The sequence below is a fragment of the Laetiporus sulphureus genome, assembly GCF_001632365.1.
Source record: "Laetiporus sulphureus 93-53 unplaced genomic scaffold LAESUscaffold_24, whole genome shotgun sequence".
Lineage (NCBI taxonomy): Eukaryota > Fungi > Basidiomycota > Agaricomycetes > Polyporales > Laetiporaceae > Laetiporus > Laetiporus sulphureus.
The window spans coordinates 377,206-402,256 of record NW_024468533.1 but is presented as its reverse complement, the minus strand read 5'-3'; the positions used below and the strand labels follow the sequence as shown (position 1 = coordinate 402,256).

General features: G+C 51.4%; 8 protein-coding genes across 8 annotated transcripts; 4 read left to right on the top strand and 4 right to left on the bottom strand.

The window, feature by feature from the left end:
• Positions 1-1,938: 1,938 nt before the first annotated feature.
• On the top strand, positions 1,939-4,688 carry LAESUDRAFT_760018 (phenylacetyl-CoA ligase; the record flags this gene model as incomplete). The annotated part of the gene is made up of 20 exons (XM_040912673.1): positions 1,939-2,106; positions 2,164-2,218; positions 2,267-2,281; positions 2,339-2,365; positions 2,419-2,467; positions 2,517-2,551; positions 2,602-2,879; positions 2,933-3,059; positions 3,109-3,123; positions 3,186-3,208; positions 3,258-3,281; positions 3,338-3,417; positions 3,477-3,492; positions 3,562-3,691; positions 3,752-3,780; positions 3,843-4,012; positions 4,064-4,087; positions 4,145-4,214; positions 4,273-4,488; positions 4,539-4,688. 20 exons carry the CDS (start codon positions 1,939-1,941, stop codon positions 4,686-4,688), a joined length of 1,701 nt encoding a protein of 566 aa, XP_040763527.1.
• A 157-nt stretch (positions 4,689-4,845) lies between these two features.
• On the bottom strand, positions 4,846-6,550 carry LAESUDRAFT_655210 (AB-hydrolase YheT; the record flags this gene model as incomplete). Its single annotated transcript, XM_040904542.1, has 8 exons — positions 4,846-5,446; positions 5,507-5,535; positions 5,593-5,798; positions 5,873-5,953; positions 6,010-6,095; positions 6,147-6,179; positions 6,231-6,314; positions 6,366-6,550. 8 exons carry the CDS (start codon positions 6,548-6,550, stop codon positions 4,846-4,848), a joined length of 1,305 nt encoding a protein of 434 aa, XP_040763526.1.
• A 1,976-nt stretch (positions 6,551-8,526) lies between these two features.
• Positions 8,527-11,744, top strand: LAESUDRAFT_726731 (GMC oxidoreductase). Its single transcript, XM_040909090.1, has 22 exons — positions 8,527-8,714; positions 8,770-8,777; positions 8,830-8,929; positions 8,984-9,089; positions 9,145-9,218; positions 9,267-9,336; positions 9,385-9,461; positions 9,518-9,576; positions 9,629-9,667; positions 9,724-9,735; positions 9,791-9,859; positions 9,912-10,090; positions 10,149-10,294; positions 10,348-10,426; positions 10,483-10,724; positions 10,778-10,842; positions 10,902-11,094; positions 11,153-11,185; positions 11,238-11,302; positions 11,365-11,437; positions 11,489-11,515; positions 11,570-11,744. Exons 1-22 carry the CDS (start codon positions 8,651-8,653, stop codon positions 11,602-11,604), a joined length of 1,815 nt encoding a protein of 604 aa, XP_040763525.1. The 5' UTR covers positions 8,527-8,650; the 3' UTR covers positions 11,605-11,744.
• Positions 11,745-12,425: 681 nt separating this feature from the next.
• LAESUDRAFT_813307 (uncharacterized protein) lies at positions 12,426-14,375 on the bottom strand. Its single transcript, XM_040914475.1, has 17 exons — positions 14,331-14,375; positions 14,229-14,275; positions 14,125-14,178; positions 14,044-14,068; positions 13,914-13,995; positions 13,818-13,850; positions 13,677-13,759; positions 13,513-13,621; positions 13,385-13,452; positions 13,261-13,335; positions 13,149-13,206; positions 13,031-13,098; positions 12,957-12,975; positions 12,880-12,904; positions 12,721-12,817; positions 12,610-12,657; positions 12,426-12,553 (listed from the first exon to the last, which is right to left on the bottom strand). Exons 2-17 carry the CDS (start codon positions 14,237-14,239, stop codon positions 12,449-12,451), a joined length of 960 nt encoding a protein of 319 aa, XP_040763524.1. The 5' UTR covers positions 14,240-14,275; positions 14,331-14,375; the 3' UTR covers positions 12,426-12,448.
• A 790-nt stretch (positions 14,376-15,165) lies between these two features.
• On the bottom strand, positions 15,166-17,019 carry LAESUDRAFT_760014 (MFS general substrate transporter; the record flags this gene model as incomplete). Its single annotated transcript, XM_040912672.1, has 11 exons — positions 15,166-15,246; positions 15,295-15,412; positions 15,473-15,530; positions 15,579-15,887; positions 15,939-15,973; positions 16,024-16,252; positions 16,291-16,391; positions 16,440-16,472; positions 16,527-16,627; positions 16,678-16,795; positions 16,850-17,019. The coding sequence occupies 11 exons, from the start codon at positions 17,017-17,019 to the stop codon at positions 15,166-15,168; spliced, it is 1,353 nt and encodes a 450-aa protein (XP_040763523.1).
• Positions 17,020-18,441: 1,422 nt separating this feature from the next.
• On the bottom strand, positions 18,442-18,878 carry LAESUDRAFT_655038 (uncharacterized protein; the record flags this gene model as incomplete). The annotated part of the gene is made up of 2 exons (XM_040904528.1): positions 18,442-18,503; positions 18,557-18,878. 2 exons carry the CDS (start codon positions 18,876-18,878, stop codon positions 18,442-18,444), a joined length of 384 nt encoding a protein of 127 aa, XP_040763522.1.
• A 1,291-nt stretch (positions 18,879-20,169) lies between these two features.
• LAESUDRAFT_655170 (uncharacterized protein) lies at positions 20,170-21,566 on the top strand (the record flags this gene model as incomplete). The annotated part of the gene is made up of 8 exons (XM_040904538.1): positions 20,170-20,370; positions 20,447-20,602; positions 20,661-20,739; positions 20,789-20,897; positions 20,960-20,979; positions 21,039-21,106; positions 21,161-21,201; positions 21,257-21,566. 8 exons carry the CDS (start codon positions 20,170-20,172, stop codon positions 21,564-21,566), a joined length of 984 nt encoding a protein of 327 aa, XP_040763521.1.
• A 1,725-nt stretch (positions 21,567-23,291) lies between these two features.
• On the top strand, positions 23,292-24,521 carry LAESUDRAFT_655190 (uncharacterized protein; the record flags this gene model as incomplete). The annotated part of the gene is made up of 5 exons (XM_040904541.1): positions 23,292-23,591; positions 23,632-23,688; positions 23,744-23,981; positions 24,017-24,225; positions 24,279-24,521. The coding sequence occupies 5 exons, from the start codon at positions 23,292-23,294 to the stop codon at positions 24,519-24,521; spliced, it is 1,047 nt and encodes a 348-aa protein (XP_040763520.1).
• Between the last annotated feature and the right edge of the window lie 530 nt (positions 24,522-25,051).

The following is a 25,051-nucleotide window of genomic DNA, read 5'->3' as shown; positions in this document are numbered from 1 at the left end:
GGCACGAGCAGCCACAATAGCGTTGGATCAAGACATCTCTGGTGCCCATGAAGACCATGATCAAGGTGGATGACGGTGTATCGCAGATAGAAGGGACGCCACTTGGCTGGTCGCCACTGCACAGGTGGTGAACGAGCAGTTACAGACTCGGTCGAGAGCAGGGAAAAGATTCCATGAAGGAGGCTTTCCAAGCAATCAGTTGCGCCATTTCGCTAGAAGGGAGCGATATCGTCCTCATATGCATTCCGTGCGAGATGCAGAACATCTTGTAGGCTCAATGGCAGCAACGTTCTGCAGAGTGATCACGGTGGATAGACGAGGTACCGTCGTTATCATCAGTCCTGCGCGACGAGCATATGCCGTGCAAAGACTCTTCTAGACTGTCGTCGCGCGTTAAGAAGCCAGAATATAGAACATCATTACTTGCCAGGTCTGCTTATGCCCCAATGCCCTCGTAACAATACGCTTAGCTCGCCCAGCCTCATGAACGCATGGCGCACATCGCCGCGTTCTTTACGTGTGGCTTGTTGCACTTCATGTCGCTTTGTGGGTGTCTGTTCACCCTTCACTGCCGTCGATAATGCTGCTATGTTGTAATCGCCTTCAAGCGCCATCGTCGCCGCCGTATGTAAGCCGTGATAGATCGTAAACGGAACTGTGTGATTTACCGCGGTCTTGGCTTGGAAGTGTGCTTGCTGCGCTTGATAGAGTGTGCGATCCTTATTCTGGACTACCACTACTTGACAAGGTTCAAGAACAACTCGCTAAAGGCACGTTACTTTTTATTTCTCTTACCTCGGATAGAGCTGACTTCTCTAAAGTCTACTGTTGATAGGACTCTCAAACAGAGGGGATATACAGCAGCGCGTGAGCGCGGCGTCGATACAGTACCTATCTTCGACATTAATGCGATACAGGCGCAGCAATAAGAGAGCGGAGGCGTGATAAGCAAGAACCTTCGCGACGGGGTAGCAGAGATCGACGAGACGCAAGCAGGATGGTCTACGAGGCAAGAGATTGGAGTGAATGAGTCGTCAAGCCTTTGATTTGCGCAAGGGATACAATGTGCACGCAGCGCACATAGAGAAGATGTATCCACACGAGCTAGCTGAGCGGATAGATGTGTGTTCCGATGCGAGGACACGACAGGAACCACACAAGGACGTGACACATGGTCTCGGAGGTATGGGTGGCGCACCAGTGATAGGACTCTTCGACAGCCAAAATTGAAGGTTTTCTGCTAAAAGATCGTCGGTAAAACCCTCCAGCGTCGCTTGCCACAGCTGCGGAGACTATGGTTAAAGATCGAGCAAGACAACACGCAGGCTAGTACATGCAGACGAGTCGACAATGGCCACCAAATGTACACAAATCGTCTAGCAACAGTAGTGCGAGCAGGATAGGGAGAGGTGGGTTGCCAGCATCGTCGAGCCTCGTCGTCGAGCAGAGAGATGAGTGGAAAACGAACGGAAGTTCGTGCGAAAAACAAATAAACCGGAACAAATAAACCGGAATTATCCGAACTGAACCGCGCCGCGCGTCGCGCTCTGTCACACTAATTAGGATCCCTTGTCAAGATTGTACTTTAGCACTTGCCGCTCAATGTAATACGAGAAATTGAAGGTGATTCTCTGCGAATGAGAAAGCTTTTCATTCACACATTGCGCTCGGTGGATCCGATGATCAGAATGTACGATGACAGGGAACAGAAGAGGCTGTTGAACAGGCGCGCGGCTCTCGCACGCCTCGGGCATCTCATCTTCTCTCCGTATCGCTTGGTGAGAAAATGCCAGAGAAAAAGAATTGCCTGTCTTGATTGACTGGAAGCACAGGATTTTATTGAAAAAGTGCAATCTTTCGCCTTAAGCTCCTCCGGTTAGGTCGAGTTCTCCCCCTCCCCCGAGAGTTAGACGCCACCGTCGGCGGCACGGTTTCACGATGATCTTTACTGGGGCTGTACCCTTCAACGTCGCTGTTCCAGACAACCTCACTGTGCCACAGTTAATCCTCGACGATCTGACCAGGCATCCTACAAGACCTCGTAGACCGAAAGACGTGCCTTGCCTCATCGATGAGGACACGGGTGCATCCATCTCGCTCGCCGAGGTACGCAATCAAAGCTGCTCTACAGAGCCGTCGGTAGCCCGTAACAATGAACAAAAGATGATTACACGCACGGACGCATTCGCGAGAGCTATGCATTCGATCTGGCACATAGGTAGGCCCTGCAACATTCCCAATGTTAGACGCTAACCAGAGCTCAAAGGACCGGATGACGTTGGTTTGTCTCATTCTCTTACCCAAGAGTGCGAGCGATCTTAGTTGACGGCCGTTCCAGTCGCGTTATGTGCGCCTAATCATATAGGTTCGTATGTTTGCAATAGATCTCCTGTCCTTATTGGTTGAACCATGTTGCAGACTATGGCATCGCGATTTGGGCAGCACATCGGCTGGGTGCTGCAGTCGCGTACGTATTTTAGATACTTTGGATGCTGCTCTCAGCTGAACTTGCACAGTCTGATCAGCCAATCGGTGACGTGCTCCGAGCTAGGTATACATTCCAGGCATCCCGAGAACATTGTACTAAAGTCTGCATCCCAGAGTACCAATTGCGCATCGTCAAGCCCTCTTTAATCATAGCCCACGCGGACAACGTCCATATCGCTTGTGAAGCAGCGACTTTGGTCAACGTGCCTCATTCTTCTGTCATAGTACTCGGCGCGCAGAACGCACTGCACCAATCTGTGGAGTCCGCAGATGATATCATCGAGAGAGGGTTGGGCATGCCACCAATGGATGAACATCACCTGAAACCTGGTGAAGCACGGAACAAGATCGCATTCCTCTTGTTCTCGTCGGGAACGATGGGAAAGCCGAAGGTAATGCGCCCGAGAGTCGCATTCGTCTTCAGCATGATGACCGCCTATAACAGGCTGTCGCTGTTTCCCACTACAACATGATCTGTATCGTGATCCAAACTGCTGTCTTCAATAGTTGGAACGAAGAAAACGTACCTGTGCAGGACAGAAGGTACCGTCCAGGAGACAGATGCGCATCTGGTGAGCCGCGTCCATTTTATGTGACGGTGACTGACAATGAGAGGCGCAGTGGTGCCGTTCTATCGTGAGCGAGCTATGATCCTCTTTCTTACTCCTGGAATTAATACTGCTGGGCTTATGATGAAGATACATATGGTCTGGTGGCGAACGTAAGTGTCTGTTTACCATCCCATCAGCGTCTCATTGACGGTTCTCCAGCTACTTTTCGCCATATATGGCGCCGTACGTCCCACATTCCAAGTCGCTTTTACATTTCAACATGTTTAGTACCCACACAGATGACCATCATCGTCAGCTCGAAGTTCCATTACGAAAAGCTGCTGCAAAGCATTGAACGCTATCGCATTACCCATCTATTGTGCGCCAAACCATCTATATCCTGAACATCATCCAGTGGACTTATGACGGGCATCCTAGCCTGGTGCCTCCTCAGGTAGTCCTATTCTGCAAGGCCGGTCTCTTATTGTCTCCAGCTATGGCCTCGACTGAATCATGAGTTTAGCATCCGGCCACGGCCAAGTACGACCTGTCGAGTTTGCATTATTGCGTGGTGGCAGCCGCGCCACTGTCAGCCGAGGTCACGTCTCAATTCTTGGCGGTATTGCCCAAGATTCAAGTAGGGCAACTATATGGTTGGTCGCACTGTCTTGTCAACGTGAACTGTTGCCTTATGTGCCAACGTGCCCACCTAGGCCTGACAGAGACATGTGCGATTACAACGGTCCGAGACTTCGCTCCCAGGTTCACACCGCTCCGTGCTAACTTCAGCCTTACGGTTGCTAGTCTCCCACCTCGCAGAAGGTCGGTACTCCGGGAAGCGCAGGTCAGCTCGTATGCGGTACCCTCGCGAAGGTGGTCAAGCCGGACGGAACACTCGCAGGCTACAATGAGCCGGGAGAGCTGCATGTCAGCGGCGGACAAATTACATTGGGCTACTATGGAGATGAGGCAGCGTGCGAACGTTTCTCTTCAATCACCGAGCTGTTCTGATGATGATGTTCCAGGACGCGGGAGAGCTTCGTAGATGGGTACGCCCTTGACATGCCGCTGGCTATGTTCCATTTGACTTATTTTGAGTTGTGCAGGTGGTTCCGTACCGGTGACGAAGTCATCATCCACGAAAATGGTGACATGTTCATTAGTGACCGAATCAAGGTAATTTTTCAGAGGCTACTCGTACAATGTTAGGAATACTCACCATGCATTTGCGCAGGAACTCATCAAGGTCAAAGGACATCAGGTGCCGCCCTCGGAACTGGAGGGACACCTTCTCGATCATCCTAGCATTGCCGATGCTGCCGTTATCGGAATACCGGATGACTATGCTGGAGAAGTTCCCCTCGCGTATGTTGTTCTCCGACCGGAAGTGGCAGATGCGGTACGGAAAGACCCGGATGTAGCAGCACAAGTGCAATCCAGCATTCACAAGGTAAGTAGGCGTTCTTCCGATGCTAGCCATCGCCAAACACATACTTGCAGCATGTGTCCGATGCAAAGTCGGAATACAAATGGCTCAAAGGCGGGATCGAGTTCGTCGACTCCCTTCCCAAGAGTCCCAGTGGAAAGATCCTGCGACGCTTGCTCCGTGAGCGTGCGGCCGCCACCCGTGTGCCCCGCTCTCGTCTGTGAAAATAGAAGGCTACATGCTGTGCTCTGTCGCGTAATATGTGGAGTTTCTAGCTCGCGACTGTCTACTGCGGTCGCAGCACTTGTGGGAGCTGTCTATTCTAATGAATACTTTTATCTTTGAAGCGGGACTTCTACAGGCTAGCAAGGCAGTTACTTCTTATGATAAGGCCTGCTCATCAACTTCTACACAACCAATATCAGGCCGACCATCCTCTGTCAAGAGACCATCTGCTTCGATCAGCGACCTCTCTTTCCGCAGCTCAGGCACTAGGTCCTCGCCGACCGCCAGCAGCCATTCCATAACCGGCTTCGTCGTCCAACGTGAGACCTGCAGCCCGCCCCCAGCAGACTCGAACCACCCCATATGGCCGCCCCGCCGCGTCACAACCAGTGCGACCCATCCATTCCCTGCGACATCAGTAGGCAGCGGCGCGCGGACGATCGGGTCGTCCTCTGCATTGATAGCGAGCACGGGCACACGGATGTTGCCCATGAGCTTGTCGCTCGATGCCCAAGTGTAGTAATGCGCTGCGGACGGCATGGGAAATAGGGGCGGCGGACCGCCGATGAAGCGCATCATGTGTTCGTCGAACTGTCGCATGGTCGGGCGGCGCAGCGCAAGGGTTTTAGGTAGCGCGTCGCTGATGGGGTGGTCGGTGAACGTGCGCAGCCGAGAGGCGTTCTCACGGATGATATTCTGCAGGCTCTGGCCCATGGTTGCGGAATAGACGTGCCTGTGGAACCAGCTGTCCTCGAGTCTGCGTAAAGGGTTGATATTGTAAGCGTTCGTATGATGGCGAGAGGAAAGGCTGGTCTACCGGTCGCTGCTGACAGCGAAGTTCCATGGCTAAGTGACCAAATGGTGAGCACTTGAAGTGAAATGCCATAGTGCAGAGAGGCGTACACATGCTATCGCTAATCCAGCAACCAGGCGGCTATGGGCGCCTTCTTCTGCCAGATAACGGACCAGGATGTTTGCGCCAGCAGACAATCCAAGCCCTATGAGTCGGGCTCTAGGATATCGCTTCCGTATGTAGAAGATGGCCATACGGAGGTCATCCGTGTAGCCTGCCGAGTATAAACGAGGGCTAGTGAGCGGTACACCTGAGCCTGCAAGGTGATTTTGTCAGGGCAGGAATACAGAGGGGCGGCGATGCGGTCTGACAGCCTCGGAAGATCATCACCACCACGATATCCGAGACCACCTTTGTAGATTGGAGCGCAGGCAGGAGCCAGGATCGCTCGAACGTACGGTTCCTGGGAGTCTATCGTTTCGTAAGTACAGTGCATTTATAACGTATAGATATGAGTTGAAGGTCACCTCCTGCGAGGCCATGCAAGACCACGACGACTGGAGTGTCTTCCTCGTAGCGTAGCCCAGTTTCCGGCAGCGTGAAGTCTAGTGCTCTGCAAAAGGATTACAATGCTGCATCGAACGTCAAGAGAGGTGGGGATTACAATGTGCCTCCGTCGACTGTTCGAAGCAGTGTTCTGGAATTGGGTGTTCATTGAATGGTGAGTGAGACGCCTCCAAATGCAGACTGCACGACCGCTCGCCTTTCGTACAGCATTCGATCTTGCTGCGAGAAATCGCCGAGCACACACTGCGCCACCTGCAGATGTCCGCTGCGTGAAAGCGTCAACGAGGCGCGACAAGCATGAGTATGCTGGTCACACCTGAACAACCACCACGCAGGCCGATACTCCTTCAGAATGCTCGGGCACCGGGTCTCTATGAACGTCCTCAGGGTCTCAGGTCCGGTGCTCCGGGAGCCTTGCTTTGTCTTGACAACCAATCTTGCAGGCACTGGGCCATAAAAGATGCGCGGAATGCAGTACATCAGGCTGATCAGTAGCCCCATCTCACAGCAAGAAAGGGCTCGCGATAATCGGGCACCGGAGGCCTGCTTCAGCTCTTTCATACCCATATGCTGCAGCCGAGATCAGTTTTCTTATATTACCTTTCAGCTGAAAGTACCCGTTGTTGCATTCCGACGCTATCCAGAACAATATACGAATCTCTACTGGGCCATCTGCATCATCGATTGATTGTAGTTAGTTAGATGCTCGCTGCTTCCCGCCATGCATCACTTACTTCTTACTTAAGCTGCGATCCATTCGGCGCTCTGTTGGTAGCGGGAGGCAGTCGTGGGCTAGCCAATCAAGTTCGTTCTTTCGTTCGACTGAAACGCGCTCATTTAGCAATTATTCACACGCAGATTGGACGAGCGTCGGGTTTGCAACCTGTACGATCATCAGCATCCAGCGCTCCAAACGTTCAGCGTTCAGCACTAATCAGTTAGTGATATCCTGAGCACGACCAGCAATCTCTTGTCTGATGGAATGGACCCCGCTGCTTCTCCCGTTGAAGCGACGAAAAGTCATGCTCACCATTGTTCTGATACTTCCTATCATAGAGTCAGGCTTTTGACCCAGCATGCTTCCTTTTGTTCCCGTTACTAGGTCTCCTGATATCCTAATCGGCGTGAGACTTCAAGAGAAGCTGCCTACATCGCCCCGGGCCTGAACGTTGAAAGTTGAACATGCACCGTGGTGCAGAATGCGAGGCCATCGGAGACCCCCTGAATGTTTAACCCATAGTGGGAGATAGAAGTCTACGAGGCGGCGTTAGTGGGGCCCAACTCGTAGAAAGCACGATGACATATGTACGTGAATAGCACAGTCCTCTGAGCGTCAGGAACCTGTGAGCATCTCAGCACCCGTCCGGTCGCACCGAGAAGCAGTAATGTGACCGATCTGTGCCGCGATGTATGGAGGTATACAAACACAGCCTTGAACATGTCCTTCGGCGCGAGCCCTACCGGGCAATCGCGTGGTCATAAGGAAGTGGGCGACGGAAGGGAGACCGAGCAATATGAACCTCGCGCGCATGCCCCATGCGAGCTGTGCTGAGCCGTGGGAGATGCGGTAGAGCAATGATCTAGTAAGACAATTTGAAGGCAATATACAACACAAGCTACGCTTTCCGGCTCATGGCTGCCCTAGTTACAATGCTCAACCGCGGAGCCAGAGGGCGCAGCAATTCAAACAACGTGACGTCTCGTTGGGCCGATTCTGCGGCCGCAGAGTGACAGTGTAACAAGTTGAACACCGCGTCTTTATTATGCTCGGAAAATGCAGAGCGCTGAACACTAAGTTCAAAGCATCACGGATCAATCGATGCCGGAGAGCCGGCGCTCACGCACTTGTGGAACTTTACCGTAGCATGTGCGCCATCTCTAGGAAGCTCCGTGTGGATGTCAGGCTGCTGGTTCGACGCTTGCAAACTGCCGTGCTTCGCGGAGCAGATGCGCATCCAGCGCGGGTGCATTAATAGGCTTCGATCCAAGAATGATGGTGTGACGCTCTTCGAAAGCATCCAGATTTTCTCGCCGCCCGGAAGTCGTATTTTCCGTGAAACATGTATGTTTAAGATGAGAAAAAAGTACCTCAAATTAGCTAGACCCAAATCTGAGCCTGTCAAAAGAACCAATCAGACTATCCTAGGGCATCGATAAACAGAAGCGAACGAGCCGATGCCAGCAAGCGAGTAACGCCACAACGCTGTCGCCCAGTGAGACGAAGCGCCGGCCAATTATAGTATGTAAAAATCGATTCCACAGTGCAGTGACGGCCCCACTAACGATTCCACGAACCTCCTCCAAGCGTTGTTCAGCAGCTCCCAATGTAAATTGAATTCGGTAAATTCTTTATCGATGGCGTTGCGATCAGGATCATGATGAGAAGTTGAGCCGCGAATTTGATGGTCACCGGTCAGCGCTCTGCAATGCATCTTTGCGAACTCTTCTCCGAGAACCTTGAAGGCCTTCCATCATTACTAATGTGCAAGCAATCTTCGCGGGGTTCCTCATACAAGACGCTTCAGACTTGCAATCGCTTTGCCTACACAACGTCTACTCCGACGTCAAGACGGGCCAATCCGCATTGTGCACTGAGAAAACATGCAGCACAAACTTCCAGTACTTTCTGACGTTGCGGGTATATCTTTCGACTACGTTATAATCGGTTAGCGCTCTGTTTGCTATCGTACTAGCAGCATACTCATGATCCGTATTCGCAGGCGGTGGGGTAGGTGTGCGCTCATTGAAGATGATGACAGTGATGAGACAATGTCCGACAGACTGCCGGACTCGCACTTGCTAACAGGCTTAGCGAGAATCCTCGCGTTTCCATAGCGGTCCTCGAAGCCGGCAAAGCTCATATTGATGATCCTCTCATCAGTCCGTTTATCTTATCCTCCTCGATGAATTCCCTGACATGAACTGATCATGTAGCGAAGCCTGATGGCTGGTTAGAACAATTCATGAATCCAGAATATGATTGGGCTTTTCCAGTCGTGCCACAAACACATGCCGGTGGCCAGAGCATGCCCTGGAATAGGTGAGTCGTCACCGGCATTCTTTGCATACTGGTTCCCAGTAGATCTTGTGTATAGGGGCAAGGGGCTGGGTGGATCGTCCGCGATGAATTTAATGGGATGGACGAGGCCGCAACATGACGAGTTCGATGGTATGCTTTTGACGGGCCACGATTGTCGCGTCGCTGAAAAGCACCTAGCGATCGAGAGGCTCGGCAACCTAGGATGGAACTTTGATCGTTTCTGCATGTACTCTCAGAAGTCCGAGAGGCACGTACACGAGCTTTGTCAGTGAGATTTCGGTTGAAACGTTTCTAGGTTTATGTCACCGGATGTTATGAAGTCTCAGAAGGACTATCGGGATCTCTTTGTAAAAGAATCCATCGGAACTGATGGTAGAGCTACAATATAGCGTGCTGATTTCTATACTGATCCTTCGCACGCAACATAGGTCCTATTCCTCTTTCATTTGCTCGGATGAGCGTTGGTGTCGAATATGAGTTGCAGCAGGTATCCCTCCTGCGTTCTCTACTACTACTTGGAAATTCTGACACTGGAGTAGAGCCTTGAGAAGAACGGTGTTTCGACTGTCGCAGACATGGTTCGTAATAATCTCCACTAGTGAGAGGCATACACTTACGTTCAGATCTGATCCAGCTAGGCGGTGAGGTAGGCATTTCCTGTAATTGATTTTGAGCCGGTTTAAACTTTCTCTTGTCGACAGCTTCTTGGAACCACTAAGATCATTTCGAGTATAGAGCCGGCCAATGAGACTAGAGCCTATTCTGCCTCGGTCCGTCCCATCACATGACAATGCAAGAATTTGTGCTGACAATGGTCTGCAGCATTACCTCTTTCCAGTGCTGGAAGAGCGGCCTAATCTGAAGGTTTTGAGTGAAGCATACGTTACAAAGATTGTCACTCAAAAAGAAAGCGAAGAGATTGTTGCTACTAATGTCGAGTTTGAGCACGGAGGTGCACTGCATCGAGTCCACGTTCGGCTCGAGGTAATCCTCTCTGCAGGGTCAGTGACTCACTGTCTCTGCTGCTGTCAGAGTGTCCTTCCTTATCTTTGTCCTCAGTACTATCAAGTCCCCGAACATTCTAGAATTGAGCGGAATTGGTGACCGTGCGATTTTGGAGCCTCTCGGCATACCAGTCGTCCACAATCTCCCAGCTGTTGGGACTAACATTCAGGATCATGTCACTCACCCTGGTCTTGTATTCGGTAAGAGCAGCAATTCAGCGTAGCATGCTAGCATTCTCATAATTTTCTGTCAGATATGCGTGGCGATCGCAACATTGTCACCGGGGATTTGATGAAAGATTCCACCTTCCAGGACAAACTCAAGGAACTATAGTGGGTGTCAATATACCTCGCGTTCCTGACACTATAAATCTGTACATTTTTTCTAGTCCCGATGCCGTGGGCCCGCTGTCACTCGCCTGGACTAGTATCACCTACCTCTCTCTTCAAGGCATCTCAGATCGAGCCGACACCATCATATCCATGCAAGCTGCCAAAGTAAAGCAGGGGGGTGCAGAATATCCGCCTGGGCTGAACGAACAATATCAATTGCAACTGGAGCTGTTGAGGAACCCACAGGTGCCCGACGTGGAGTTGATGTTATTCCCATTCTCGCCATTCCGTCCTAATAGTGAGTATCTGTCTATGTCCATTCAAATGTCGGTAACCAAATTGGTTGAATAGCTTCAGGAATTCCCCGTCTCGCTCTCTTACCTGTGCTCAGTCATCCATTCTCTCGTGGTACGATTGTGAGTTTGTATAGTTTCACAGTCACGGAGCATCATGACGAGACATAAAATGTCCGTAGCATATTAGCTCCGCGGACCCGAAGGCAGCTCCGATTATCGATCCTCATTATTATGAGCAAGAAGTCGACCTGGAGATAATGTTGGAGGGTCTCAAGTTCGCGCGGAACGTTTCACAGACGGAACCTTTCAAGGATCTCATTTCTGTGGAGCTGCTTCCGGGACCCAATGTCACCGACGAGAATCAACTACGCGGTGCGTCAACACGCATCACATAATTGAATCTCTAGGCGATATTGATATGTTTGAATAGAGCATGTACGTGCCCGCTTCGGTACAGCCTGGCGTAAGCATTTTGTTATCCCTGCTACATACTCATAATGCTCATCCACGTCCAGATGCAGTTGGAAGTTTGTCTATGTCGCCTAAGGATAAGGGCGGCGTGGTTGATCCGAATTTTAAGGTTGGCGTGCATCATGCATAATGTTTCTGCTCTAGACTCAGTATGCATCGCGGATGACATAGATATATGGGACCAAGAATATTCGTGTTGTTGATCTCTCTATTTTCCCACTTGAGCCCGCGGCTCATCCACAAGGTATCATCACACTCAAATGCGCATTACAAAGCTGACATCGATTCGATCCAGTTCTTGCCTACGGGATTGCCGAGATGGGTATGCCGCCATCGATTGTTCTCAATAGATTCTCACTAATAATTTCTGTCGTAGCGGCTGATGTCATCAAGGGCATGAAATATGCTTGAACTGTATCTTGTTCCCAATTCCTCAGTTTCGTGATTATGGCGTGCCGGTCCTGTAAGCTGATCTGTAGTTGTTGAATAACGCTTGATCGTATGCTTTCTCCTCACCCATGCCATTTCGCGAATACAACTCAGCGTCACATCTTTGATATGCCTGAGAGTATCCGATGCCACGAGCGATACCCACACTTATACGCCACATTCTTTATCCTCTGGGATGCTGCTCAGAGCTTGATGGTAAGGAACGCTGCGATATTGCCGATCTCGACTGATCCTGATCGTAACATGACAACGACGTGCTCACCTATATTGACGTGTGAGCAAATATCAGAGAAAGCAATAAGTACCTGAACATGATAAGTCAACACGACGCTTGTGTATCATTAGTGCGATCGTGCTCAATGCGCGTATTGTCACCTTACCAATTTATTTCCCCTTACTGATGGCGAATGCCTAACGCTGATGCAGAGGAACCGTTGTGTCAGGGCGAAAATATCAATTTTGACTTTGCCCTGTTCACCGTAGGCCCCTAGCAGGTGATTATGCGCATAATGTCAGATTCACGCATACGACTGTACATAGACGTTGAGCTGCTTAGAGTAGATGAAACATGGTTGTCCATGCTGCGACCCCGTACCACCGGCTGTCTTTGGTAGCTTTGGATTAGGTTGCTCGGATCTCGCGGGCTTTCAACTTGGTGAACACGCATTGAACCGTATGGACTTCATAGCAGAAAACAGAGCACGGTCTCTCGTAGCCTTTGACACCTTCATGATTCAGACAAATTCGACGACGATCATAAACCTAACCGTTGTTCTGAAAGCAATATATCTTCGAAGCAGCATGGTTACACCACAGCTTTAACCTTTAGATCACTCGCAGTATCTCCAGCAAGGTTGAGAGACCGGCGAGACATGTTAACCATTTTGTGAGATTCTGAACCGATAACTACCTGCAAGGTGTGGGCGATTAGCAATGTTGTTTGCAGCAGTTAGATTACATGCGCACCTGCGTTGTTGAGCTCTTGACACCTGTTGACACCGGGCGATTGGAATCCTTACAATTTCAATGATGTACTTACTCAATGTAGCCAGTGATGAACTTGACGTGAAGATTTACCATCGGGACAGATGCCACTTGAAATGTTGAATGTGCTGTTAACACGGTAGACAATATGTCTCGTGAATTCAAGCTAGACATCATTGAGTTGCTGTACCTATCACATTTCGAACTCACAGTCAATATGCAGGTCTTATATAGCCAAAATGAAGTACGTACAACTTGCACAACGTATAATTAAAAGCTAAGACAGCGTTCGATCAATGGTACAATGTAGTCAATCTAATAGAGCTCACCAAGGTGCAAACCGCCGCTCTGAGGAAAATGTTAGCTTTATTCGTATGTAATGACGAATTGCTAGACGTCTCACATCAGCGAAGAATGCAATGATGTCTATCAAGGCGAAACTTGAAGTAAGTAGACCATAAGACATAGTGACTGCCACAAAGTCAACTTTGTGGTTGTATAATACGTTCGAAACCGCTCACGCTGTATAAGCCTAGTGATCAATGTATCTGTACGAGGTAGGCCCGTGCGACGGGTGTGCTATATATTTAAGCACTCAGAAACCCTGGCTTTTTGCAGGAGGTGGGGACGGACCAAGTAATAGATAAGTGAGACGGAAATCGTGATGTCGGCGCAAGCAGCCGCAGCCAACCAGGTACTGACAAATTGCTGTAGGAATTATGAGTAATGTTTTTTCGTTAAGTATTCGCGATTTTACCTTGTATCGGTCTAACTGTGTGATTTCAGGTCTAAATGCGATGCCAATTGCCGTTCCGAGTGCCATCACTATAGAGGGCTCAGGGCAATCAAATGAGTACGAACAACACAGTCAGAGAACCGGCTCACAGCATCCGATCACAGACAGTGTCACAATAAGGCCCACAAGCCATTTCTTCCCCGTCAGCTGGCGGATGCGCCACGCATAGAATAGCTGAACCTGAAGCCCGATAATCCCCTTGCACGTAGTGAGTCTTGTGGTATTTTGTGGGTTGCCGCAGGAAGATACATACCGCCATAGCCTCTTCTGCAGGAGTCTTCAAATTAGACCTAAAAATTGGACGAAACATGCGTGGAAACTTCCCTGTTTCAAATACTGCAAGAATATCGCAAAGTGAGCGATAGAGACAACTTTAACCCAACCGATTACTTACACCAGTTGGCTAACGCGACTCCTTTGAGGCTTCCTAAAACAAAGAGAGCGACCATGAGCATTGTAGTATGAGCGCACTATAGAGTGGCCCACGAACCAAACTGATTCACGAGCACATTGTAGATGAACCACATATTGAAGATGGTGTTCATGGTGTCGGCGAGAAACAAGATTCCAACCTGACAGCGTGTCAATGATGAGCATTGGACGAGATAATGCACGCTGACATAATATTTCAACCATTTAGAGTCGCTGGAGTTGTGTTGTCAGTGCAAGATGTCGTATCAAAAGGAAAGATAGTGGCAGACCGTGCATAGTTCGAGTAGTAATAGAACGTCTGGGTAACCATCACTCCATACAACCTGCCGAATCAGGTCCATAAGTAAAATGTCGTCATATAAGAACGACGTACATGGTATTCATGAAAATGCCTGCCAGTGCTGGGCCCTCTCTGTCGGCCTGCAGTAGCAGTGAGAATACATAAGATGATCATGCTGAGAATTGTACTACGTACATGTATTTTGCCGGCTCGACCGCTTCCTGGGAGCAAGACATCGTCTTCAGAAAAATATTCAGTGGAGTAGATACTGTTGTCGAATGAGCATGTACTTCAGTTTTGTGACTCAGTCTAAATTTATAGGTGAGTTGTTGTTCGGGATCACCTGAATCCCGCTCGTTTCGCTATCAGCATTGATGGTATTATTACAAATCACCGCGCTCATCGATGTCCGGCACTGCTACGGTCCACTTCAAGAATTTCCGGAGTGAATCGGAAGTTAACAATCCGTCAACATCACAGATGAACAGCGTGGTGATGATGGGACTTCGAAGATCAGACGCCTGGCGCTAACTCCAGCCGTTTCAGCGCTTCAAGTGCGGGCGAGAGTGGCAGTCGCGCCCTAGCCATTCAAGTTCGTTCTATCATGTAACTCGAACGCGCCCATTCCGCAAAGCACGCGGATTCAATCCGATTGAACGAGCAGAGCCGCCAAACTACCGTTGCAACCTGTACGATTATCAGCATCTAGCATTTTCAGCGTTCACTGGCCAATGCCCGATGTTCTATGTTCAGGCTTAGGGTGGCGCATGCGGCTCATCGTTGAGTACCATGCATGCCGGCAAGCAAGATGGGCTTCACGCCAGAGCTTACATGTTAGCCCCCTGTGCAATCACGACATCTGGTGTTAGAAAAAGAAGAACACAGCCAAACCCTGTAATTTCGCTGGCAACCGGGCCTCATGTTGACCCCATAGCTAGGATGAGTTGTTATAGATTAGATGCAATACGCTATGAAACGGAAGACAGTATCGCCACTGATTGATGCAATCAGGACATGCAGACATGGTCCATTAAACGCGGTGCACGCCCTTGCGTCGTGCATACATGAATCGCGCGATGATGGTGAACACAGACCCGACAACGAGTACGACCTAATCATGATGAGCACACAAAATGCCAGACACAGCCGGACCACTTACCCCGCTGAACACGGTCGGCCGGTACCACCGATCATCGGTCCCAAGCAGTGCGCCATTGATCGGCGTGCCCGTGAGGAACGCGAACGACGCCATGAAGTATGCTGCACCGAGACGGACGCTGCTCGCAGTAGAGTTGCATGATCAGCAGTACAGGCTCGAGCTTACTCGCTACACGCACCCGACTTCATCTACGCTCTTTGCCAGCGATGCAAGTGCTGCGGCGGACAATGAGAGGTCTACGAGCACAGGTCAGCGTACGCAGAGTGGACAGCGGGAGCACGCACAGGAGCCGCTGAAGAATCCGTACAGGAGCGCGAAGACGATGACCGAGCCAGTATGCGTCACGCCGAACATCGCGAACACAAGCACGCCCATGATGAGGATGACGGGACACAGCACATTGAACACCCCAAAGTCGTCCGCGAGTATGTTCAGCACGACCCGCCCCGGGATCGAGCCCGCATTCAGGATCGCAATCTGTCCGGCAGTCAGTGGTGTGCGGCGTGGCGTCTGGATGGGAATGGCCCGCACGGTATAGAATGCGAGGTTCTCGGATAGCCCATGGAGGTTCACCCATAATTGGAGGTAGAAGTCTGCGAGGCGGCGTTAAAGGAGCACAACGTACAGAACGGATGAGGACGGACATGGATAGTACAGTCCCCAGAGCGTCAGGAAGAACCTGGGGCCATCTAAGCACACATCTGATCGCACCGAACAGCAGCGGCGTACCCGATCTGCAGTGCCGTATATGCGAGGTCGGCAAAGATAGCCTTGAGCATGCCCATGGATGCCAGCCCGTCCTTCCTTTCAGGCAGCCGTGTGGTCATGAGACAGTTGGCGATGGCGAGCAAACCGAGCGTCATGAACGCCGACGCGCGTACGCCCCACGCGAACCCCGCCGAGCCATGTATGAGCTGGTTGAGCATGATCGGGTACACAATCCCGCCGACACCGGCACCTGGGAGGACCGATCAGCATGAAATTGAATGTACCGACAGTGCGAGGTCGTGCCTGATGCCACGATCCCGATGGCGAATGCACGCCGTCGCCTCCAGTGGTGCGCTTGCACGGATTGGGCGGGGACTAACAGCAGCCCGCTACCGAGTCCCAGCCCAATGCCTTGTGAGAGGATGATCTGCTAGTACTCGTGAGGATCGGTCAACGAGAGCATGAACATCCTATGCCACGCGGTCAGGAGCGGGATAAAAGTGGTCAGAACGCTCTTCACTCACGAGAACACAAACAGCACGCTTCCAACGATTGTGGTGATGCGGAAGTATCCCTTGTCTAGCAGTCGTCCGGCGGGCAGCCCCATAGAGAATGCCAGGAAGAGCTGGGAAGATGTGTTAACGTGACCGCACTATGAGGTTTCCTATGACAGACCTGCAGAGAGCCGATCCAGCTGATGTTGGACGAGCTCGATGTCCCAGCGAGTGTAAAGTACGCCTGGTAGACACCAAACGAGTTTGAGTACCCGAATGTGCAAAATAACACAATGAAGCTGAGCATGGTGCGATCAGGCCATCGCCCCCGCGTAGAAACAATCGAGACTCACCCTCCAAGGACGGACATCCACGCACGGAGGCCACCATCTGGGATGTCTATTGATGGTAACGCAGGACTGGGGAGAGGGACCTGCTGTGTGTTGGTGTTCTGAATGTCTCCCTTCGGCAGCTCCGAGGATGCCGCGATTTCGTGCAGTTTGCCCTCCTCGACCGCGGACATGATGGGCAGTGGTCGTAGGGGATGTTGCGTCCCTTCTCGTACTGTAGGTTCTCTGCACTAGCCCGATTGGAGGATATGCCTCGCGTGGCGGCAGGTTGAAGGTGCTGATGGTATTCAACACAAGCGTTGCAATATTCAGGGCCTGGAGCTACAGGAATGCACCAGTTGGAACGATGTAACAGTTGGAGTTAGCACGTGAAGGCGGAGAGCACAGGCACAAGGCACTGGTTGCGCCTTCCGCAGCCAGAGCGCTGAGCGCATCGACGGTGACATGTACCAGGGAAGAACCACACGCACGGGTTTGGCGGGTTCGGGTTGGTAAATTTGCACAAAGATGGCAGCAGTCGCCAGTCTCGAATCTGCTGATTTGATCATCTTGCAAACCGCCGTGCTTCGCGGAGCAGGCGCATATCAACCGTGGGCGCGGTTCACATCAGGAGCGCGCAAGAGCTTCTTGCGTGTTAAACCCGCATGCATAGGATAGAGGCACATTCCAAACTTTAATCGTCTACTCGGCTGAGTCGATTCAAGGGGAAGGGACCCCCAGGATATCCGGTCCAGGCTTCCTTGTATCTCAGAAAACTGCTTCCAGTCTAGGGCAGAAACGAATGAGCGGGCAGCGCCACAATGCCGTCGCGTAAGATCAAGCGCCACTCATGTCAATTTCATTGATACGTCCCACGGATGACAGGTCCCCAGAACCCTATCCCAATTCCGTCACGGGAAACTCGACCAGAATAGCTCTAGAATGCAAATACTGCGGTTGGCTAACTCAGGTATGCATTGCGAAACGGTGACTTGGGTCAGCTCCATGCTCGGCGCGATTCCGCCCATGCGACGGGTCAGCCATATGACATGCATAGTGCTTGCGACTCGTGGGCGTGGCGGAGCGACGCATGATGCAGGCGGTTGCACTGCCAACCCACTTCCACAGACAATGTTAGAACACGTAGAGGCAATGTCAATACGAGTTGAGGCATTATCATAGCTTCGACGAGTGTTTGTTCGAGACCGTTGTCGCTTTCTTCGGAGCTGCCTGGAACGGTGCGAACGTGTGCACTGCAGACACAAGCAGCCGTCCCTTGTCCTTGTCATAGATCTACCGCTGTGGTCAGAGCAGAGCGTACACTGAGCAGAAGTGCACGCACCTCGCACCGCGCGCTCATCGTCCGCCCGCTTACAGCAAGCGACGTCCCCACCATCCTGAGATTCGTTCCGCTTCGTGATTGCCATGATCAGGGTGTATTCTAAAGCCAAGAGGAATGGATTGCACGTACAGTCCGGCAGAGGCATGGAAGGTCAGGTTCATGTTCGTGGACACTCCGAACGCGTCGTTGTCTGTGTAGAAACCCATGATCTGCAAGGGGCCGAACGTGCCTCTGCGCCACAATCAGTGGGCGCATAGCCCACCCACGGAAGGACTCACAGTTCGATGAGATGCGCAGAAGCTGCCCCGGCGAGAACGCCGTGTAGGTTCAGCATGTCTGCTCAGACATGTCATCCTGATGTGCGGCCGAATGAACGAATGTAAGCTTACCCTTCCGCACCTGGAGCTCGCATACAAGCTGCACCTCCAGCGGCACGCCACGCAGCGTCTCCAAAGACACATCTTCAGCGACGAGCTCGGCCTGCCCACCCATCGCTGCGCGGCGGAGGTAGATCTCCGTGAGGCGCATGTCGCGCAGGAACACGTGCCCGAACACATCACTGCCAGGAAAGTCTGCGATGGCAAAGCGCATGAAGTTGACCGCGAGCTGGCGCATCTCGAGCGACAGGTTGCCCTTGATGTCCTCCGGGCGGTCGTTTGGTGCTGGCGCGCGGGGGAGCTTGCGAACACGGGCGAGGTAGGAGTCTGGCATGGCGTGCAGATGGTGAATATTTGCAATGGCCGTTGGGGCTTGGAGGAGGAGGATGCACCGAGCAGAGCGCGATCGGTCTGGCTACGTTCCGCTCATAGCACAGCAGCGGTGTCATTGGGTCAATTGTTCGGCCGGAAACCTACAGGGTTGCTGCATTTCTCAATTACCGCCGGACTGCCTCATACGGTAGATTTGCAAAGGCGAAGACCCGTACTATAGGCCTTGTGGCGCTGCCGGGTGGTCCATACATATCATCGCACATACCCATCTCCGTTGATTGATACCGCATTGGCAATCATCTGTTGCAAACTTGATGGCGACGCAGAGACGGTGACTGATGAGCATGAACAAAGCAGTACTTTTTAAGCCCAGGAAACGCCGGATGCTCGCGTACCACATGCATCTAATGTCGGCACTCCCCGTTTCATCGACCGATGATCACACAGCCTGCGCCGCTTTGCGAGCTGCGGCAACTCGAATCGTATGGCGATGTTAATGCTTGATAGGGCTCAAAAACTGCAAGTTGTGTCTGGAGGTCCTAGTAGCTCAACGTCTCAGATCTCAGGGTTTGTCAAAATGCACACATATTCTGAAGAACCTGATCGGAGCGCCGCGACAAAAATGCAATGTGGCCGCTCCGGCATGACTCGAAATGGTCATTCTCCGACACAACCCTGCCCTTCTGAGCTCGAATACTCCTTCCAAACGTGTGCACATCTTCTCACCCTTTGTCCACAAAAGTTCTCTCGCATATTGCATCGCTGAAAGTCAGTATGTGCTAGTCATTGTGCCTATTAAGTCTCCTGAATACTGTTGACATGTGCTGCAGCGCTTAGCTAGGAGAACAAGCGAGCATGCTCCGCAAACAGAGCTCTGCTGTGAATGTTCATCCAGTAACCTGAGGTGATTATATTTATATTTCACGTATTATTCATGATCTTGTTGAATTCTCGGTTCCCGAAAGGGAGCGCAAATTGCGTTACTGTCGCCACTGCAGAAGTTGCATCGTCAACGATAGAGCGGCATGATGTACAACGCAAGTCACGACTCACCGTGATGCATGGGAACGCAAGACTCGAATTCGGAAAGCGAACAATGTTCATAACGTAAATAGTTACTTCGAGTCCCGTCTCAGGCGCGCGACGACAGTCGCTTCCTGATAATCAGCAGAACCTCCGCATAGCATACGCTCGCAGCTCCGCGGGCTGACACGACGATGCTCCGGATATATTCTCCAGCGCGCAGCTCCTGCTGATCTTTCGAAGTACCCTGCATCTCGCACCCGACACCCATGGCAGTGATATCTCTCATCTCTGGCGAGCTCGCCAATGTCTGCGTGGAGAGCTTCCTATACGGCATCTTCTTCCTGCTCTCTATCGTGTCCATGTGGCTGCTCGTCCATCGCCTGCGAGATGGCTCCCGGTCGGGCAGCGGCCCTCGTATCCGCGATGCAACACCGCCGACGTCCATCATGATCTTCATCGGTGCCGGGGTGGCTTTGATCATCTGCAACACCATCGTCAGTCGCTCGTCTACGCGCTTATCGCCTTGCTCACCAGAAATCGCAGCACTGGCTCACCGTCGTCATCCGTCTGTTCGATGCTTTTGTGAACTTCGAGGGCGGCGCCAACCCGCTGCTGTTCTACGCCAACTTCAACCAGCCGACGGAGGTCGTGCAGAGCGCGGCACTGATCACCGTGGCACTCATTAACGACACGATCATTGTGCGTGTGCTGCACGGATGCGAGCACTCATATTGCTTACAGCACAATCCCTCTGCAGATATACCGGCTGTGGGTGATCTGGTCATACGACAATCGTGTGATCGTATTCCCCGTATGTACTCTCATCGGCCTGACAAGTTGAGTCCCCAGTCCTCATATGCTTACCCGTTGCTGACCGGCACGCAGTCTGCGGGTACGGATCAACGTACCAGCTGACGCGCATGCACATTGGGGAGGATATCTTCGTCAGCGCAGCCGGCCGCTGGCTGACGAGCAACTGCGTGTTCACGCTTTGGTAAGCACTACGCCGTGCTTCGAGTGTTCGCTGTCGATGCTGACTGGGGCTCTGCGCTTCAGCACCAACGTGTACAGTACAGGTACGTTAGCGTCCCGCTGCCCATATGTTCCCAGTGCTGACGCGCAGTGCATTTTACAGTCATGATCGCATGGCGCATCTGGCGGGTAAATAAGGCCTCGAAGGCACATGGAGGCGGAAACCTAACCGTGCGTAGCCCATTCTGAGACCAGCGCGGATGTTATGCTGACCACACACCACAGGGACCCCTCGCCATCGTTGTCGAAAGCGCTGCTCTATACACGTATGAAACCTGAACCAACTACTTCACCCGGCCAGATCTGACCCGTGCTCCGCAGGACCTGGACGATCTTCTTCCTCGTCACGTATGAGGCGCAGACAAACCTCCAGTTCGTCAGCAACTGTGGCCTGCCGATGGTCGCAGGCATCTCATTCATGCTCATCAACGTGCGCGTCGGGCTCGGCTGGGCGCAGCGCGCACCACGGCAGGACTCACTGTCCGAATTTGCCGCAGCGGGCCGCTCGACGCAGGCAGATGACCAGGCATTCTCCATGCACCAGCTCGCGGTGAGTATGCAGTCCACCAGCCAGCACAGCGACCAGAAGAAACTTCCCTCAGTACTCAATGGGGGTTATGCGGAGCCCTAAGCGCCCGGGCCACTGTCCGACATGCTTAAATGTATTTATTGATCTATGGCGACGAGCATGTGCTCTGTGCTTGTTGGATGTAATAATGTCACTATATAGTATTATACTCAGTATGTCAAGTCTCGGTGCGCGATGTATGAAGATGGCCTTTGAACAGGATAGCGAGTCCTAAGTGTAGGACGTCGAACGTAGGCAGCCATGGCTTTCAACATAAGTGCCATGTGTGAACGCTAAAGATTACTCCGTGCCAATACATGAATCAATATTCTGATGACACTCATCTCCAAAGGCGATGCGTTTGTACATGTCGCTCCTTATCAATAGTGCTGCGACATTGCTGGAACAGACATCATAAGTGGAGACCTTGGAGTCCGCCTTTCGTAACTGCCACTCTTGGCCGCCTCAGTGGCAGTTTTTGCCCTTTGTCGCATCTGACTTGCGATTTGATCCATACACTCATAACCATTTGTCATGGCGACGCGGGTCCGGAGCCTTCAAAGTTCACGGGTTGTGCACAAGTTATTCCAAATACCGCCGAAGGGAAGGATCCAGCTGTCCGCACATGAGAACAGACATATGGTTTGCTGCTGTGTAAAGTGTGAAGCGACCTGGCAAGATCTCAGGGGACGTCATGTATTTCCACTGCGGCAGAAGTCGGCGTCCGCGGCGATAGACTGGCTAGGTACTAACCAGGGTACGCTCTACTGCGACCGGCCGTACTCGACCATGGCATCTATGCTAGTTGGCCGCTGGAATTCGCTTCTGCAGATGAGGTCGTGCGGCGGTTCTGCTTACTAATGGAATTTCAATTTTGCTGAAAACGCAGTGACTCAGACATTCCAGACATTCACACCATAACGGTTGCAACTTGCAACGTGGCCAGTCCGGAAATCGATGCTCGTTCGAATGTCTGATTCTCTGGTGCCTCAATCCCTCGTAGAGTTTCGTTCTCCAAGGTGCTAGGGGACCTATCCGGGGACTTGATGGTAAGTGGGGAACGTCGGACATCGAATCAACGTGCCCTTAAATTTTGGGTGTTCAGCCACACCTAGATTACAGCAGTTTCCGATGAGCCTTCGCTGATGGATCTTTTTTGCGTGCTCCGACTGAGCTCATGAATCCAGGGCCCGACTATAATAGAAACACTACATGTGCGAATCCCATATCCTGTCTTGTAGCTTCATTGACATGTCGTTTTACGTGTTATACAATGCAGCGGTCTGATCATCAGTCAATTGCCATGTCAATGGTGAGTGTTTGGGTGCGTGCCGGTTCAATTGCTATTTGTGCATACCGGATTGGCTGCCGATAATCGACCGTCAGGTTTTTAAAGCGCTTCTGCGCCGTTAATCAATCAAGGTCATGAGACATTTTCTCATGCGTCATTGCTGTGTTATCAGCAAGTCTTCCTACATCCTCGAGTGCTTGTCAGGCTTTAGGAACGTCTATTCCTCTCTTTCTGAGGGCGTTTCTCTGGTTCTTGAATGCGAGTGGCCACCACGGAGATTGGTAAGCATTTCAGAGTGTGTGGAGAGCATTCAACATGAGACAGCTTCTGGGCACCGCATGTCAAGCCCTTGAACTAAGTTGCGATCTCTGTGATCTAAGTGCTCCACTCCGTGAGCCTTGACAACGTAAGCTGTTCACCTGGCTTTGTCTGATGATAAATCTGCTCACCAGGAGTCAAATTTATCGTTCGCTGCCCACTGGTGTCCTTCTGCCAGCATGGTTGACTTTCCTTTTGCTGAAGCTCAGATTGTGTCCCTCTTCGTCCAGAGTGTCATCTATGGCATTCATGCTACGATCTTCGCCATCTATATGTGGACATGGATACGCCGGAGCAAAGGTAGCCGGAAATCCATCAACTGGCCTATGCTCTCCGTCGCGATTGTGCTGTTTGTGATCGGGACTACCGACCTTGTCTTCAACCTGTATCACAACATCGTAGCGTTCATTTACTACACGGGGCCTGGCGGTGCCACAGGCGAATTTGAACATATCTCAAATTGGGCCAACGTTATTCGGGTGCGTGAGAACATAATGTTGATGAATACGGCTTGTGAAGACTCTGGTACAGAGCGTATGGACATTCGTACAGACGTTGATTGCGGATGGAGCTTTGGTGAATATTTGTTGACTGTCTTTATCAGCAATGTGAGAAGCTGACGCGCACACAGATCTACCGTTGTTTGGTCATATACACTCGCAGACGCTGGGTAGTCGTTGCGCCCATCATCATCTGGTTTGCCGATGCGGCCTGCGCTGTGGCGGAATTATACTACACGGCGACACTCGAGCAGAACACAAACTTGGCTAATGCCAGAACGGTTCAGCCATTCGTCGACGGCTTCGTTACTCTGGCCCTTGCCAACAACATCATGACGACGGGTAAGTCTTGTTCACTCAATATCATCTGTATTTTGTTGCCCAACCCATGAATCATGTTGCAGGTTTGATCGTGTACCGGATTCACCGCATCCATAAACAGTCTGCACAGGCTTTCTCAAGCGGGATGAGAGTGACCACCGGAAGTCGTATCAAACTTTCCGAAGTCAACAGAATTCTCATCGAATCTGCTCTGCTATATACCGCAACCGCCGCTATCGCCTTGATTGTGAACTTAGCTAGAAGCAATGCGGTTTATGTTACCTCAGGCATTGTGAGTTCAATCCTTGAGACCGTAAACGTTACGATTCTTACATGCGCACACAGGTCACGGAAATGGCTGGAATCCAGTTCGATTTGATCATGATTCGCGTCAACCGCGGCATCGCCGCAGAGCAAGTCCAAGCTGCCACAGAGACCATCCAGTTCGAGTTGCGCGAGACGGCATCTAACTACAGAAGGGGTGTCATAACAACTCAGTCTGCAGTTGATTCGGCTTCTGCAGACTGGGAGGGAAAGGATGTTCCGATCATTTCAAGTCTCATACGAAATGAGGACCAAAGTGGTTGAGATCACTGTGTGCATCATGCCAGGTTCTTTTTGTCATCTGACCAGTGCTCATCGTTGGATATTAGTCCGTGAGTCCTATATAACAGGTACATACGTGCGTATTTTACATGTAAGCTAGTTTGGGACACATTTGCATGTTTGACATTAATTTTTGTACCTCATCACGGCATGCAGGCTACGTGAACTTTTTCAAGCGATAAGGACCTGGGAGCGTTCAGTCATATACAGAAGGTGAGTCTTTTCACAACCCCGCACAGCCCTAGCATATTCTATCATTCAATCAACGTACGGGTTTTTAGGAGATCAGGCGTCTCACGTGGTTTCAGGGATTTGAACTGAAACAAAGATGCCGTAGCGCTGAATGTGGATGCGGCTGTGCGATCGTCGTGAGAAGACCTGTTGGTGCCGGAAGTAGTGTCTTCATTTGTTGTCCACGAGCGTGGGTTTGCATTCTAGATGCTCTTCATGTTGGAAGTCATACGGACTTTATGTCCAGTGGGACACGGACTTAGACATTCCGCGCGCATTCG

Bases quoted from the DNA above. Each gene is read 5' to 3' on its own strand.
- LAESUDRAFT_726731 (XM_040909090.1), top strand. From the start codon at position 8,651: ATGCAGCACAAACTTCCAGTACTTTCTGACGTTGCGGGTATATCTTTC. The intron at 9,219-9,266 runs GTATGCTTTTGA...AAAAGCACCTAG, and splicing joins GCAACATGACGAGTTCGATG to CGATCGAGAGGCTCGGCAAC. The intron at 11,516-11,569 runs GTATGCCGCCAT...TTTCTGTCGTAG, and splicing joins CTACGGGATTGCCGAGATGG to CGGCTGATGTCATCAAGGGC.
- LAESUDRAFT_813307 (XM_040914475.1), bottom strand. The intron at 13,453-13,512 runs GTGAGCCGGTTC...AGCCCTCTATAG, and splicing joins ACTGTCTGTGATCGGATGCT to TGATGGCACTCGGAACGGCA. The intron at 13,207-13,260 runs GTCCGTCCCCAC...TTAAATATATAG, and splicing joins TCTCACTTATCTATTACTTG to CACACCCGTCGCACGGGCCT.